At 35.1% G+C, this 18449-nt stretch overlaps 1 protein-coding gene and 1 pseudogene across 1 annotated transcript in view; both read right to left on the bottom strand.

The window, feature by feature from the left end:
- CFAP47 (cilia and flagella associated protein 47) overlaps positions 1-18449 on the bottom strand; it is a 443615-nt gene that overhangs the window by 130609 nt on the left and 294557 nt on the right. The window contains exon 46 of the mRNA XM_032286197.1: positions 30-226. Coding sequence (XP_032142088.1) covers positions 30-226 — 197 coding nt within the window. The remainder of the gene's footprint in view (positions 1-29; positions 227-18449) is intronic.
- On the bottom strand, positions 15492-16167 carry LOC116556809 (annotated as a pseudogene).

Raw genomic sequence — 18449 nt, 5'->3', positions numbered from 1 at the left:
AAAGAAAGACCAAAAATGTTTATACATACTATTGGAATATTCTGAGTAAGAGCTTTAAATGCTGGTGTTTCAAATTTGAAGTTGGCCTCTGGTTGTTCTTCATTCACAATACCTTCAACACAATAGGCACGCACATCATATCTTGACTGCAATAAAATTTTACAAGGGTAGCGTCCAGGAAGGAGAGGAACAAACTTTAAAGGAACTGGAACAGATTGATCTGAATCTATAAAAATAATTTTAAAACAGTTCATTTAAAATCACATAAATCATAAAATTCATCTTGGTAAGCAATACTTAATATTATTGTATTAAATTGTACTGCATAACCTAGAATAGGTTTCACTGGATAACACACTACCTCTAAATCTCTAGGGCTTACTATGAAAGCTTATTTATCAATTCGAGTATATATACTGCATAGGTCAGAGAACAGTCTGCTCCTCAAAATCACTCAGGACTCCCTACTGTGAAAGATATCTTGCAGCGCTATACCTTAAGGAACATCTCTGCTCTTTGGCTGAGAGGTAAGGAGAAAATGAATGGCTGGAATTTCGCTTAAGAACTTTTAAGTTTTCAGCTCAAAATTAATACACATTACATTTAAGTGGCCAGACCCAGTTTTGTGACTTTATCTAATTGAAAGGGGGCTGAGACATAAGGAAATATATGCAATATTAGATAAGCTTTACTGTCTGCCACATTTCAATGACTTAGAGGTGCTCTGTCCCACAGCAATCAAAATAATTTGCAAGTTGGCTAGCAGACAGAAATAATTTTTTCATAGTTAATAACCTAGGGAATCAGAAAGAGGCATGTGTAATTAATACTTCTCATAACACCTTGTTATAACATTTACCTCAGGTTAATAGCTAGCTTTATTTCTTATGCTAGGTGGGCTATCTATTCGCATTCTTTCCTTTCAGGCAACACCACTTTTTCTCTGAAGGTCACCATTTTCTTAGTCTCCATAAAGTGAAAAAATAGTTATTAAAATTTGGCAACCCTAAAGTAGAATACAATATAAGTAAAAATTTCATGGATAATGCCAAAATATTTAGATAATCAATGAACAACAAATGATTTTTAAAAACGTCTGATGCCCAATTTTGTGCAAGGAAGTTCTCTGAAACCAAGAAAACAAATCAACGGGCCAGACACAAATTATGACATTAATTGGCTATAATTTTAATTCTCTCACATTGAACACTTCAAATGTGAAAGGTGGCATGTTATTTTCAAATGCAATTAAATTTATATGCCAAGATATGCAAGAACATTAACTAGTCTAAATCCTTTAAAAGAATTTATGTGTGTGTTATAAATTACACATTATGTAATGTTATGTATCTTCTTAATTGAAAATATACAGAATATATTGCATGTCTATGTTGCTATATGTAATACACTGTATATAATGTATAATGTTACATTTAATAGTACCTATTAAAATATGCTGATAATGGATAACATTTGAAATCTGTATTACATCCAACAAGTCCAAGACTATCAGCTGGTATAAGGAGAAAACAGTTACTCTTAAAGGCTGTCAGAATGTTATTTTTATTCTATCCTATTCAAGTATAAACCTAATTTTAGAATACATTTTTTTTCTTGGCAAAAAGGACTCCAAACACATTCTATCATCTGTTCTTCATTGATTACTTTTATACTGAGAGAGGTATTTAGATTGTGGCAATCACAATAGAACAAATCAGGACAGAAAATTATTTGATCAAACGTTGTTTTAGTAACAGAAATAAAGAGAACTCATTTTTTTCTCGGATGAACAGCATGAAATAAAAATATTTAGTCTATATAACTTAAATAGAATTCTATTAATTTAAATTGATTTTAATGAGAATTAAACTGATTGGAAAATTTTAAGAATTATACAATATCTATTTTCCTTAAAGATAAAAAAAACCTCTAGCTATTTAATGGTAAACAATCATTGCAGTGCACAAGTATAAAATTTCTGTCAAAAGCTTTATGTTATACATTACTTTTTCCAAAAATATGTTCATTTCCTAATGATTACTGAGTCTGAAAGTTAAAGGCAAAGACAGTCTTAAGTGTACATTTTCCAACTCATAAAATGTTTATGAGCAAGGACCTTAAGGACTACACAATGTCAGCCCCTCTCCCTTATAAATCCAAAAACAAAAACCATTATAATAGTGGAATGTGTGGAAATTATAATAGTGGAATGTGTGGGAATTATAGTTTTACTTTTGATGATATATTTATATAACAGTATCTGTTTCTTTTTAAATATCAAAAATAATTTTATTGAATTGTTTAAGAAACATAAGTAGGGGTTATATATATTATAAATAAGAGATCACTTCTGGGTTATTTGCCAGTATTTGAGTCCCCCTCAGATGTAAACTAGCGGAGGTAGAAACCATTTTGATCTTCAGCAATTTTACTGGACACACTGTGCCACCGTATCATAATGGAACTTGTTTTCCTAAATTTATTTCCAATTCTGGACTGTAGCAAATGTTGTCTATGCCTTGATGTGTCTCCTTTACGTATGCCTTACAAGGCATGTATTTTTGGATAATTGTGACTTCCTCCTTGAAAGTTCTCTCTAGACACAGAATGGTACTCAATCCTTACACAGATCAGCTAGAAGTGGTAATAAAATCCTGCAGGAGCAGTACCAAACCAAAAATTGATCAAAATTGGTAAAAAAAAAAAAAAAAAAAAAGAACAAAAAAAAACCTGTTTTCTTGCCCTTTGGTTAGAATAACTCTGAGGTGAATTCAACACCAACTTCCAGAAGTCCCCAGTGGGACTGAGCCCCAGTTAATACCCCCAGAATTGGTTTCTTTTTGCAGTCTCCCACTCCACTACTTAGGCTTTGAGATCACCTGTCAAACTACTTGCTCTCAAGACCAGATCTCAGCTTAACGCCTGCCCTAAATCCCAGGACAAAGAGGTTCCTATCCTGCTCTTTATGCTTTCTATGGCCTTACTCTGAGCCTCCTCCAGCATTACCTCCAGTGGAAAGAGTACATGGGCCCAATGGAACAGATGTATATGGATCCCAGTCCCGCCCATGGTTCAAATTCGTGAGACATTATAATTCACAATCCATAGTGCCTTGATCCTATTTACAGTGCTTTCACAAGACTCTTCCCTAGGCCAGTCCTCCAGATAGAAGACTCCTAGAACTGTGCAGTAACTAAGAGATCACTCTTAGGATAGTGTGGAGCAAGAGTAAGTGTGTGGGCTGACATATCCACATGTTTAAACATAAGAACCATTAGAGTGCATGTTAGAGTTAAAAGAGAGAAAAGAATGGTGTGGGCACCTGACTAGCACCCAGCTACCCTGTGCTGTCATTTTCTACTGCAAAACTCTAAGGAGTCAAAACATTATAAATTCAAACTTAGTCTTCAAAGTTCTTATAAAGTTAGATTTGTTAAAATGGAATAATAGAATGTATTTTATTTTGAAATGTGTTAGTTTGATTTATAGATTTTTAAAATTCAGATGTATGGTATGTGGGCTTCCATTTATACTCTTGACTTGGACATAACAAATGTTAGGGACTATCTGGATCTGTCCCTTCCATCCCTACTCAACTCAGATGTAGTTAACCTGTTACCTTTTCTTTACAAGTGTGGCAATTGTCAGGATTCTATATTTAAGGTAACTGAATATATGCAAATTTACCAAAAATTACAATTACTGAAGAAAATAAAGAAACATAAAGAAATAATTTGTAGAAGTAAAGACTACATCATTTCACTTAATTTTGATTATTGGAAGAAATCAGTGCTATCTACAGTTTTTCAAATAGCCCATGAAAAATATACTATGTTTAGATCCTAGAATAGTTCATAGTTGGAACAAAAAATCAATATCGCTGTTATGGTCATCCACCACTGCATAAGCTACCCCAAAGCTTAGTGATTGAAAGCAACAACCATTTATTTGCTCATAATTATGTAGCCTCAGCTCATTTGGGACAGCTTATCATCTCCACATGGTATAGTACCTGGGTAGTTTGACCTGTGTATATCCTGGATATTGACTGTAGTCTTTGGACCTCAGCTGGGAATTCTGTCCATGAGCACTCTAATCCTGTATGAGATGAGCCAAATCATTTTTGATAGAGTACAGAAGAATTACCAGCAGCAAAAAAGAGACTAATGTAAAAGATGCTATCAAATATCTGCCTCTTTCCCATTCCTAAATGATCCATTGTCCAAAGCAAGTCACATGGACACGACCAGGTCAATGAGGCAAGTGAGACTCTACAAAACCTGTGTATAGGCAGATATGATCCCTTTGAGCTTTTACTTTAATAATCTACAATGTCCTAACTGCAGAGAAAGAGACATGTATAAAACTGGTGACCTAAAAAAGATAAAATCAACTGGGAGTTAGAAACCCTTTTCTTCAGTTTTGGTTCCAATTCTACATTGTGTGACCTTAAGCAAACAACTTAAGGTTTTTTTCTAACTCAACTTTTTCTTTTTTTCTTTTTCCTTTCATTTTTCAACCACAAGTTTATTTTCTAAGTTTACTCCATATATTTTTAGTATCAGAAAAGGGTTTATTTCCACCCCCCCACCCCGAGACAAGGTAGTCCCTCCCAGATATTTTTGGCATGTGATTTTAAAATGGAAAACCATCTAAAAATAGTTGCAAAACCTAAGACATAAGCAGGATTTTAATATTCTCCCACCTATTTAAGAACATAGATTTTATAAAACAATTTTTAGTTTTATTATTTTTTTAATTTTAGCTTTCATTTTAGATACAGGGGGTATGTGTGTTGAATTTTTATATGGGTATATTGGACCCAGGTAGTGGGTATAGTACCCAATAAGCAGTTTTTTATCCCATACTCCCCTCCAAACTTCTTAATCTGTTTCAATGAGTGGGATTTGATTAATAGCTTTAAAAAATTATGTTTTCTGGCTTATATGTACTGTGTATGAACAATATTTAAAATTGAATTAACATATTAAACAAAGGAAACTGGAGTTAATCTGGTGGAAGTAGAATGAGGAGCTAGAAATCCCTATTTACTTCCACAGCCTTGCTATAGATAAGCCAAAGCACTGCAAAAGAATTTTTAGGCTTCATAGAATATAATTTGGTTACCTAATTTATTAGACTTGTTTCTACCTTAATATGTCATAACTGTATAAAAACACATTCGACATGTGGAAGAGATGAAGTGATATAGTAAGTTGAACACTGCCTTCTACAGTAGTTTTTGGTATATTATTAGCAAACAGTAAGAGCTTTTAATTCAGAAAATGAACAAGCAAGAATGAATAATTATATTTATTATATGTATATACATAATTGTATAATATTTATTAAAAATAGACGTGAATAATTATATTTTAGAGAATTTTTTGGCTTATTTGTTAATCACACTGCTACCTACTACTGAAAACTTTTAATGTAGGCTTTTTTTCTATTACATAAGTCAAAAGACTAACTTACCTGCTCTCTTAGGCCATTCTTGCATTTCCCAGAAATCCCTGAGACTGGGAAATTTATTTAATTAAAAAAAGCTTAATATCCTCATGGTTCTGCAAGCTATAAAGGAAATATAGAAGCATCTGCTTGGCTTCTGGGGAGGACCCAAGAAACTTACAATCATGGCAGAAGACAAAGCTGGAGCAGGCATCTTATATGGCAGGGGCACGAGCAAGAGAAGAGAGTGGGGGGAGGCACCATAGACGTTTAAACAAGCAGATCTCACTAGAACTTACTCACTGCCCTGAGTACAGCATCAAGAGGATGGTGCTAAACCATTCATGTGAAAACACCCCCATGATCCAATCACCTCCTACTAGTTCCCACTTCCAATACACTGATTACAATTTGAAATGAAATTTGAACGAGGACACAGATCCAAACCATATCACAAGTAAAGTGAAATTTTTCCCATTTTACTTACTTTATTATTTTTTTGAAGGCACATGAGTATCTGACTCATACTCTAGAAAAGTAAGTGATTGTGCGCTAACAACTGCTCATTACTGTTTCCTCTTTAATAAAAATATGAAATGTGGCCATAGATATTTAAAAAAATTCAGCAATTAAAAAATTTACAGTGTTTATTTTGTAAAAAATTTGTATTAGTAGAAATTTTGTTTAATAAGGTCCACACAGAAAACAAAAAAAAAAAATTTTTTTTCTGAGGTAGATTAGCTGCTTAAATTGTTATATTTACTATAATATTCAATAAGATAATTTAAAATAATAAAGACCTATACTTATTGACAAATTCAATTTTTAAAATATTGGTTAAAATTGGTTTTATTACTTAAAAAGAGGTTGAACTTCTTTTCCTTTTCTATCACCAGCAAGATTTAAAATAATATAATACTTAGGGGGTAAAAGACAAAGAATGATAGGAAGATAGAGGGGAAGGGAAAAGGAAAGGAATAAAATAAGAAGAAAGGAGGATAAAAATAAAGGAGAGGGGAAGTAGGAATTGAGGAAGGAAAAGTATTTGGAATACTAAAAGTATGTCATGTGACCCTTTTTACCTGATCAACCTCAAATGCCTGAGAGCCCTGGACTTGCCTTCCATGAAGTTCGTAAGTATCTGCCAGCAGGGCAGACTGGTGTGCAGTTCCCTGCCTGATTTTACTGAAAAGCTGTAAGTGCACTTTCTCCCACGTGCCCTAAAGCACAGGGAAAGAAGATCATAGACAGATGTCAGAGCACTGTAGTATGTAAATGGCAAGGATGGCCAATCATTACCAGCACAGCAAAGCTAGCCCTAATAGCTACAGAAAAACCTATTCTTAATAATTGTGTTGTTCAAATCTAGTAGGGCTTTACTAATTTTCTGTCTGCTCAATCTGTCAATTATTGAGAGAAGTCTAATAAGATCTTCCACTGTAATTTAGAGTTTGTTCATTTCTGTTCTTATACTAATTTTTTGCTTTATACATTTTGAGAATATATGTTTAGGTATACATAATTTCCATTTTTTTCTCGAAGTTGGATTCATCCTTTTTAAAATTAAGTAATACATGTATTTACCATAAAGTCTACTTATTTTAATATCAATTTATGCTAGCTATTTTATGATTAGTAAATATGTGGTAGAGGTTTTTTGATATTTTACCAGGTAATTTTATAAACAGTATAAAGCTACATTTTAGCTTTCATTGTGAAAATATCACCTTTTATAGTTTAGTCTGCTCATATTTATTGTAATTAATGATATATTTGTGTTTAACATTTCACTTTATGCCATACTTTATCATTTTGTTCTTTTCTATTGAATTCATCAAGATTTGTTTATTTTCATTTATGTCTCTACTGGTTTAGAAACTATACATTCTATCTCTATACTTTTCATTGCCCCAAATAGTCAACATCTATACTTCACATAAAAATATCTTACAATAATTCAACCCTGGTCCCTAAAATGTAAGAACCTTACATGTCTATAATGGCAAACCCTTCCTTACAATGTTGTTGTCTAGTAATTGAGCTCATTTTGTTTTGATAACACCTGAATTATTTATTCTTATTATTTCTACAGTGAAATCCTCATGGGAGTTACCCACATTTACTGATTATTTCAGTAACCATTGTTCTTGAATCCCAATTCTTTCTTCTGAATTCAGTTTCCTTCACCAATAAGAGGCCTTCTACTTGTTCTATTACCAAAATCTCTTGAGTTTTAAATTGTATCAAGTTCACTGTTGAATTACAAATGTTTTTATTTCATCTTTACTCATGAGTGTTAGTTCACTAGGATATAAAATTCTAGACTGGCTGTTAATTTTCATCAGCACTATAACGCTATTGTCTTTGGATTCTAATGTTACTGTTGGTAATTCTGCCTTCAGTATAACTTTTGTTCCTTTAAAAATCATCTGCCTTTTTTCTCTCATTGCTTTTTGGAATTTCTTTTATCTTTGCCATTCTATGGTTTCACTATAACTTATCTATGTGTAAATTTAGGTATTCTATTGTCTTCTGGTATTGTAAAAAAAAAATTTTTTTTTTTTTTTTTGAGATGAGTCTCACTCTGTCGCCAGGCTGGCGTGCAATAGCATGGTCTTGACTCACTGCAACCTCCACCTCCTGGGTTCAAGCATTTTTCCTGCCTCAGCCTCCCGCATAGCTGGTAATACAGGCGTCTGCCATCATGCCTAGCTAATTTTAAAAAATATTTTTAATACAGATGGGTTTCACCATGTTGGCCAGGATGGTCTCAGTCTCTTGACCTCATGATCTGCCCAACTTCGCCTCCCAAAGTGCTGCAATTACAGGCGTGAGCCACCGGGCCCAGCCAGAAATTTTTATTTCTGTTTTTCCTTATTCTCATTTGCTCCTAGTAAGAGATGATATTTATCTGTCCTAGGTGGTCACTTGTAGAGGACATCATTCCATATTTACTTTATAGTAATCTCTTAGATCTAACTATGGAGATAACTCAATATGCAGATGTTGGGCACATTTCCTGTATCAAACAAGCATCTACCTATTAAATGTAGGTAGGGAATTTGTTTGTTTTTCCTGCACGGGAAGTTCTGTAATGATTTAAGGAAAAAATCACATCTTTATAGAAATATATATATCTTCATATATCTTTCTGTTAACAGGTTGAGTATTCCTTATCTGAAATGCTTGGGGCCAGAAGTGTTTTAGATTTAAGAATTTTTCAGATTTTGGAATACACGCATATGCATAATGAGATAACTTGGGGATAGGGCCCAAGTCTAAAAAGAAAATTTATTTATGTTTCATGTACACATTATAACCATAGCCCAAAAGTAATTTTACGTGCTATTTTAAATAATTTTGTTCATGAAATAAGTTTTGACTGCCTTTTGACTGTGACCTAATATGAGATCAAATATGAAATTTTCCACCTGTGGCATCATGTTGGTGATCAAAAAGTTTCTGATTTTGAGCATTTGGGGTTTGGGAGCATCCAAATTTTGGATTTCCAGATTGGTTTTACTCAACTTATAATTGATAATGTGAACTCTAAAAATCTGAGACAGGTCTCAGTTAATTTAGAAAGTTTATTTTGCCAAGGTTGAAGATGCACACCCATGATGTAACAAAGTCTCAAGAGGTCCTGACAACATGTGCTCAAGGTTGTAGGGGCGCAGCTTGGTTTTATACATTTTAGGGAGATATGAGACATCAATCAATATGTGTAAGATGTACATTGGTTCAGTCTGGAAAGGAGGGTGAAGGCAGGACAACTCGAAGCAGGGAGGGGCCTTCCAGTTCATAGGTAGATAGGAGACAAATGGTTGTATTTTTCTGAGTTTCTGATTAGACTCTCCAAAGTAGGCAGTTAGATGTGCATTTATCTCAGTGAGCGTGAATAGAATGAGAGGTAGGTTTGCCCTAAGCAACTCCCAGCTAGACTTTTCCCTTTAGCTTAGTGATTTTGGGACATCAAGATTTACTTTCCTTTCACAATAAACTCTTATCCCACCAATAATATTACAAACAAAAATATAACCCCAACTGCTTAGCCAATTGAACGGACCTCCTCTGGGCCAAGGGAAACCTGAAAACCTGAATTACCAGGCATGATGGAAAGGGAAGCTGGACATGCTTTGTTATGCCGTCTCCCTTTTGAAGTTCAGACACAACTGACCAGCATTAAGATTAAAATAGATATCATAAGACTGATGAAAGAGACTCTGTGTGGCAAAAAGATATCAAATTCCAAACTGACTCTGGTATAGCATCACATGACAAAAAACAAACCCTGGATGAAATAAAATCATTTTACCCCCAAATACATGTCTTTGACATATTTCGAAATGGCCTTGCAAAGCTGTCTTTTGTGGGAGTAATTTTGCATCTACACAGAATCTTCATTAATGCATCTAGGCCTTTCTTGATCTAGGAGAGATTAAGCATCTGACACCTTCTAAGGCCGAGAAAAAAAAAAAAAAAAAGCATTTACCATCTATTCTCTCTAATACTTGCTATCTGGAAGCTTCATCTACATAACAGGAACCTTCCACAATTCCATTTATCTTAACTCAAGCATTTCTTTCCAGGACTGAAAGTCTTTAGCTTAACCCTTTAACCCAATTGCCAACCAGAATACCTTTTAATCCTTCTATAGCTGTAATAAGCCCTCCCTATCCTCACTTTGAGATGTTCAGGTTTTCTATGCCAAACCGACGTATACATTACATGTATTGCCTTATGTCTTTGCTGTAACTTGGCTCTCTAAAATGCATAAAACCAAACTGTAACTCAACCATCTCAGGCACTTTCTCAAGATCTCCTGAGATGTTTCTCCTGTCTACGGTCCTCATATTGGCTCAGAATAAACCTTTTTAAGTATTTCACAGTTTGGCTTTTTCATCAACAAAATGCACCACAACTCACTTAGAATCTTCCCATCTCTGCCACCGCTACTACCAGATCTTCACGTGAGATTCCATACATCATTGATAATCCCCTCCAGTTGTGGTCATTTTTGGGAATTCCTTATAGGATACATGGAAATGGCTGGCTGCTGTTGAATTGTTGGATTTCTGTAGGCCTTCATGGGTCATTTAGGAGGGGACCTATCAAGGAGTTCTAGCTTGATAGCATTTTAAATAGTAAGTTTTCTGTAATTTTCTAGGAAGACAAAATTAACCAAAGAAAATATCTGACATAAGATTTCACTTTCTAATTAACCCCTCCGTAAGGAAGGAAGCAAGGCATTGCGGACAGCAAATTAACTTTGTATTTTGCATTTTCATTTCTGACTACCATAAACTGTCTCTAATTGTCCTGTATTAAAAATAAAATGTTTTGAACAGAGTTTATTTTTAAGTTCTTACAGACTGATTTACTAAGTGTGCAAATTAGTATGAATGAGCTGCTAGCATGCCAATAAACAGCATGTCCTCTAGGACTTAAAATAATGGAAAAGAGTACTAAAATTTCTGATTAAATGCCTCCCTAGATATATAATTCTAGGGCATATGTTTACCACTGAAAACCTAACAGAAAGATTAAGAAACTTTATAAAGTTCACTTTTTTTACATGCCAGCTCTATGTCTATAAATATAAGGCAATGAAAGGCAAAGTGAGTCATCTATCAAACTGAAAATATATTAAAACTATAAGGATCAAGAATATATGCAGTCTTGGATATTACCATTATGTTGATTTGGTTCTATTACATTATTTGACTTAAAGTGTATTTTTTAAAATAACATAGAACACAGTCAAGCCTCATTGTAGTTTGGTGCATGCAGAGTAAGAGGAAAGAATTTGGAATGAGCAGAAAACCAAAAGGTTAGTAGGACATATATTTGCAACTAAACGAAGTACAGACTCTGACTATGAGAAGATAGGTATGTGAGGGCAGCGGGAAAAAGGCATATCCATCAAGTAACAGTTATCACTGGGGTTGTCTAAGTAAGAAGCAAGCTTAAAATAAAGCAAGTCACACAGAGAAAAGAAGAAATGGGTAAGGCTGGTACGAAAGAGGCCAATTCAACTATTAAGAAAGACTGGCGGTGTGTGGTGGCTCACGCCTGTGATCCCAGCACTTTGGGAGGCTAAGGTGGGCAAATCACAAGTTTGAGACCAGCCTGGCCAACATAGTGAAACCCTGTCTCTACTAAAAAACTAAATACAAAAATTAGCCAGGCACAGTGGTGCATGCCTGTAGTTCCAGCTACTCGGGAGGCTGAGGCAGGAGAATTGCTTGAACCAGGGAGGCAGCGGTTGTCTCAAAAAAAAAAAAAAAAAAAAAAGAGAGAGAAAGAAAGAAAGACCCAAGATCCCTACGTTGAAGGAAAGATTCCTGTTTGTGGGGCTTAGGGCTATCCAGAACAACGATGGATGGCAGGAAGAGTGTACCAGTACCCAGGGAAGGAGCCTGGCAGCAACAAACCAGGCTTTTAAGAAATAAAGTAGAAACCTAGGCCTGAGTGCTGGGACAGACATGACAGAAGGAAATGTATCCCAAAGGTAGATTATGCTGAAACCACCTTTGCAAAAAGTATAACTGAGAAAATAATGACAGTGAAAGAAATCTGATCTAACCGAGTCCATCTTGCTTTTAACCTCCAAGCTGTCCTTGTTTATTCCTGGGCGTGAGCCAAACGAACTTCGGGAGGAAGTTAGTTTATAGTTTAACTTTGAAACAAAGATGGTAACAGCTCTTTCCCAAAACAAACTCCCTTCCTGCCTGGAGATTAGCCTGCCTTTACAGAACAAGTTAGACAAAAGATTAGAAATTATGGCTTAGGAGTCATCCAGTTGGAGGCTATAAGATTATGAACCTCGCCATATTGCTCCTGGGGATAACAACACTATTGTAAAACCCAAGATCAGTGATTGAGGTATTTTGTAGACCCTGTACTGGATGGATCCGCTGCCACGTGCCAGATGACAAACTGGCTCATCTGGTCCTGTGGCCTCTACCCAGGAACTGACTCAGTGCAAGAGGATGGCTTCGACCCACTATGATTTTATCTCCATTCTGACCAGTCAGCAATCCCCACTTCTCAAGCCCCTACCTGCCAAATTATCCTTAAAAACTCTGATCCTAGAATTACTGGGAAGACTGATTTGAGCAATAAAACAACTCGGGTCTCCCATACAGCCAACTCTGCATAAATTAAACTCTATGTCTATTACAATTCCCCTATTTTGACAAATTGGCTCTGTCTAGGCAGGAGGCAAGGAGAACCCACTGGGTGGTTACAACGCAAATGAGGAGCCAGGGTTAACAGATCTAGCATCAGACTGATGCTCACTAGATGCAAGTATGACATGGGAGACTGGTGGTCAGATCAGATGGGTTTCTGGATCCACTCCTGAGATAAAAATTGACTCAGGACCTGGGATGGAACATATCAACAGGGATGGTAGGGGGAAGGGAAAGAAATCAGAAATTTTCTACACTTAATGCTACTGACAATATAACTAGTAGGCTTCTTTAAAATAACAGTATGACACCATTTTAGTTTGTGATACATTTTATGTGTTTCCTCCAATTTTTTTACGTGCTTCCTTCAATTCCTTTGTTGCCACCACCTCTAGAAACCTTAGCCAATTCTCTTTTTTTTCCAGGTTCCTATGCTTGAGGGGATCTATATCTTGTGTCAAAAGCAATAGAGCCAACCTCTTGACTGCTGCTTTACAACCAAGCAGACCGGCTGCATGCTCAATTTCAGGCTCCTTTTGCCCTGGTAGAGCATGGAATCTGACACTTTAGCTAGAGAATGCCACCTTAAATGCTAGGACCTTTAACTCCCCATGGAGTAAAGTTTAGCAGACAGGTACAAGAGACGAGGAGGTTAAATATGCAGATAAAGTTCCTTTTCTCTCTCACATTGATTGCTCAAGCTTACTTTCCGAGACACCTGCTGAGCAATCTGATGCATATATAGTCATGCACTATGGAACAGTTTTGGTCAACCACTGAGTGCAGGATATGATGGTGGTCCTATAAGATTATAATGGAGATGAAGAATTCCTATTGCCTAGTGATATCGTAATGTCCTGCTGCAATGCATATTATGTGGTGATGCTGGTATAAACAAACCCACTGAGCTGCCAGTGTTATAAAAGTCTAGCACATACAATTATGTACAGTTCATAATACTTTTGTAATAAATTACCAGAATATATTTACCATGGTAAATAATTACCAGACTGTATTGCTGATTTATGTATTTATTGTACCATACATTTTCTTGTCACTTTAGGGTATACTTCTTCTACTTATTTTTTTAAAAAATTAACAGTAAAATACTCTCAGGCAATTACTTCAGGAGGCATTTCAGAAAAAAATATTGTTATTATAGTTATTATAGGAGATGACAGCTCCATACGTGCTATTGTTCCTAAAGACCTTTCAGTATGGGACAAGATGTGGAGGTAGAAGATGGTGATATTGATGATCCTGACTCTGTAGGCCTAGGGTACTGTGTGTGCTTGTGTCTTAGTTTTTAATAAAGAAGTTTAAGAAGTAAAAGTTTAAAATAAGTTTATAGAATAAAGATATGAAGAAAATATTTTTGTACAGCTATATATTTGTTTGAGCTAAGTTTTATTACAAAAGTCAACAAGTTTAAAAAATATTAAGAAGTTTATAAAGCAAAAAAGTTATAGTTAGCCAAGATTCATTTATTATTATATAAAAATTTAAAAAACAAACAGTGTAGCCTAAGTATACAGTGTTTATAAAGTCTACAGGAATGTACAGTCATCTTCCAGGATTTCACATTCACTCACCACTCATTCACTGATTCACCTAGAGCAATTTCCAGTCCTATAAGTTCCATACATGGGAAGTGTCCTGTACAGGTGTACCTTTTTAAAAATATTTTATATCCTGGGCTGGGCACGGTGGCTCAAGTCTGTAATCCCAGCACTTTGGGAGGCCGAGGCGGGCGGATCACGAGGTCAAGAGGTCGAGACCATCCTGGCCAACATGGTAAAACCCCGTCTCTACTAAAAAAACACAAAAACAATTAGCCGGGCGTGGTGGCATGAGCCTATAGTCCCAGCTACCCGGGAGGCTGAGGCAGGAGGATTGCTTGGACCCGGGAGGCGGAGGTTGCAGTGAGCCAAGATCATGCCACTGTACTCCAGCCTGGCGCCTGGCAACAGAGCAAGACTCTGTCTCAAAAAAAAAAAAAAAAAAAAAATATATATATATATATATATATATTATTCTATTATTCTAAATTTGATTCAAAACAACATTGCTAAGATAACAATCCTCCCCAAATTGATCTACAGAATCAATGCAGTACTTATCAGAAGGCCAGAAGGCTTCTTCTTAGAAATCAACAAGCAGATTCTAAAATCAATATGGGGTTGGGAAGGGTCTGGAATATGCAAAATAATCTTGTTAAAAAGAAAAATATTGCAGCACTCACACTTTCTGATTTCAAAACTTACTATAAAGTAATAGCAATCAGACCAGTTTGAGACTAGCATGAGAATACACATGTAGACTAATGGAAGAAAATAAAGAATATAGAAATAAACTATGTATCTATGGTCAATTGATTTTTTTTTTATTTAAAAAAACTATTTACTTAGAAGCATTCAGAATGTCAACAAAACAGCTGCAACTTTTTCTTTTTTGCAATTAGAGTGATATTCAGTAACAACAATTATTTCATATAAGATGCATCAGAGACAACCGAAGATGAAAAACTACTATCCCCATATATAACTAATTTGTGCTGTGCAATAACAAGAACCTGACTTAAATTTCCATGCCAATTCACAACGCCCATACTCTACTTGGCAAGGTTAGTGGCTACTGAAAATACCACCAAAAAAAGGCTGTCTAAAGGGACATTCGGTAGTGTGCTACCTATACAAAAAAAAAAAAAAAAAGACACTGTACAGATTATAAACAAATCTTACACAGTGTAACATTTCAATATTTTTCTCTAAAAGGAATGACTTGTGTACAGAGGGATTAAATGCCTTATAGACAAGAAAAAAAAAAAAAAACTACATTAGAACCAACTTATTCATCATCACCATCTTCTGCATCTTCCTCCTCCTCCTGATCTTTTTCATCTTCTTCATCTTCCTCATCTTCCTTCTTTTTCTTGCTTTTTTCCACCTTTACAGCTCCCTTTTTTGCTGTATCACGCTTTCCTTTAGCTTGATATCCAGCAATATCCTTTTTGCATTTTTCCTTCAGCTTCTCAGCCTTCTTTTCATAAGGCTGCTTGTCATCTACAGTAGTGTTATTCCACACCCCTCCCAGTTTCTTTGCAACATCACCAATGGACAGGGTAGGATGTTCTTTGATTTTTGGGCGATACTCAGAACAGAAAAAAGGCCGAAGGAGGCCTCTTAGGTGCACTGAGATTCTTTACCTTCTTTTTTGTCTGTCCTTTAGGAGGGATATAGATCTTTATTTCTCTTTCATAACAGGCCTTGTCCGCCTTTGCCATGTCTTCAAATTTTCATTTCTCTTTAACAGACATGATCTTCCACCTCTCTGAGCACTTCTTAGAAAACTCTGAGAAACTGACTGAAGCATCTGGGTGCTTTTTCTTATTCCCCTCCCGATAAGTTTGCACAAAAAATGCCTATTATGACATTTTGCCTCTCGGCTTCTTAGGGTCTCCTTTGCCCATGTTTAGTTACTTTTCTTCAGTGAGGCACAGAGTCACCCAGTGCCCATCTAGCTCTCACTTGTCCTGGCGCTGTCTCTATGGAGATCAATGTACTGCAATGGCTGTGAGAGGGTCAATTGATTTTCAACAAAGATGCCAAGACCATACAATGTGAAAAGAGTAGTGTTTTCAACAAATGGTGATAAGACAACTTGGTAGCCACATGCAAAGGAATTAAGTTCTCACAGGATATACAAATATTAACATAAAATGGATAAACTACCTAAATGTGAGAGCTAAAGCTATAAAAGTCTTAGAAGAAATGTAAGGATAAATCTTCATGACCTCACATTTGGCAATGGATTCTTAGATATGATCAAAAGCAAGAGCAACGAGAACAAAAAAATAGTTAAACTGGACTTCATTGAAATAAAAACCTCCTGTGCTTCAAAGGATACTATCAAGAGAATAAAAAGACAACACACAGAAGTGGGGAGAAAATGCTTGCAAATCATATATCTATCTGATAACATACTGTATCTGAAATACAGAAAGAACACTTGCAACTCAGTGATAAAAAGACAACCCCATTTTTAAAGTGGGTAAAAAATCTGAACAGACATTTATACAAATAAAGTATAAAAATGGCAAATAAGCACATGGAAAAGTGCTCAACATCAATATTCATTAGGAAAATGCCAATGAAAACCTCAATGAGACACCACTTCCACCCACTAGGATGGCTAGAATCAAGAAGTCAGACAATAACAAGTGTGGCCTATGATGTAGAGTAATTAGAATCCTCGTACACTATTGGTAGGAATGTAAGATAATGCCATCACTTTGGAAAAGAGTTTGGCAGTTTCTCAAATGGTTAAACATAGAATTACCCATATAATTCAACACTTCTATTCACAGATGTATACCCACGATAAATAAAAATGTATGTCTGCATAAAAACTTGTACACAAATGGTTATAGCAGTATTATTCATGATAGCTAACAGGTAGAAACAACCCAAATGTCCTCTAACTAATGAATGGATAAACAAAGTAAGGCATAGTCACACAATGGAATATTATTTGACCATTAAAAGAAAAGGCATACTGCTAAGTGAAGAAGCCAGTCATAAAATACGATTCGTGTTACATGAGATCTCCAAAATAAGCATGTCCATAGAGATAGACATTAGATTAGTGACTGCGTAAAGCTGATGGGATTGTGGATGATGGAGGGGTATGATCTTTAACAAGTGCTGGATTTCTTTTTGAGACCTCCAAAATTGACTGTGGTAATGATGACACATATTTATAAATATACTGAAAACCACTGAATTGTATACTTTAAATTTATGAATTGCATGGTATGTGAATGATATCTAAACAAAGCTTAAAATCAAAACACATAAATAAATAGAGGAATGGAGATGAGTGTGAGCACAGGTGAATTTTTTTTTATTTTTTTACTCGATGTAAATTCAAATGACAAGTATTATTCATTATGGTTATTTTTACAACCATAAAAAGATAGATTATAATAACATTTATTACATTTATAAATAAATTTAAATTTAAAGATCAACAACAGAGTTGTAGTTTCCTTGCTCTTCCTAATTTTGGTTTTCTAAAAATTTATTTTTTGATCTTATAAGATTTAAATGTAGCATATGGATTACTGATTTCCTTCCAGAATGTAATCACATTCTTATATAGACTATAATTGGACAGGATGCTTTGCAATTGTGGCAGTCTTATCTGAAAGATACATGTAAATTATATTTCTAAGTGAGTTTAAGAAATTCTATTTTAAATGTGTTTTGCAAATTTGAAGAGTTTTTGCCAAAAACGAATGTGACCAATATAATAACACAAGCTTAACCCATTGTATTTTGAGAAAAATTAACTGAATCATACTTTTAATATTAGGTAATTTTTGGCAATGCTAACAATAAATTATAATACATTTGTTCCAATTAAAGTCAGTTTATATCATTAAAACTAGCATTTAATTTGATATTCTGTTAAATAAAATTTCTTTTTATACTGTTTGAAATATATTTGTGGTTATCCAATATAACACAGAGATGTAGAGTTTATTTTTGAAGTACATTTCAAAGGTTTTGGGTTTTTTGTTTTTTGTTTTTTTTGAGATGGAGCTTCACTTTTGTGCCCAGGCTGGAGTGCAATGGCGTGATCTTGGCTCACTGCAACCTCTGCCTCCAAGGTTCTAGTGATTCTCCTGCCTCAGCCTCCTTGGTAGTTGGGATTACAGGCACCTGCCGCCATGCCAGGCTAATTTTTGTATTTTTAGTAGAGACGGAGTCTCACCATGTTTGGAGACTGGTAACAAACTCCGAA

This window comes from Sapajus apella, unplaced genomic scaffold, assembly GCF_009761245.1.
Source record: "Sapajus apella isolate SASKATOON/1434 unplaced genomic scaffold, GSC_monkey_1.0 scaffold17, whole genome shotgun sequence".
NCBI lineage: Eukaryota > Metazoa > Chordata > Mammalia > Primates > Cebidae > Sapajus > Sapajus apella.
The sequence above is the reverse complement of the archived record's forward strand: the minus strand, read 5'-3'. Positions and strand labels throughout refer to the sequence as shown.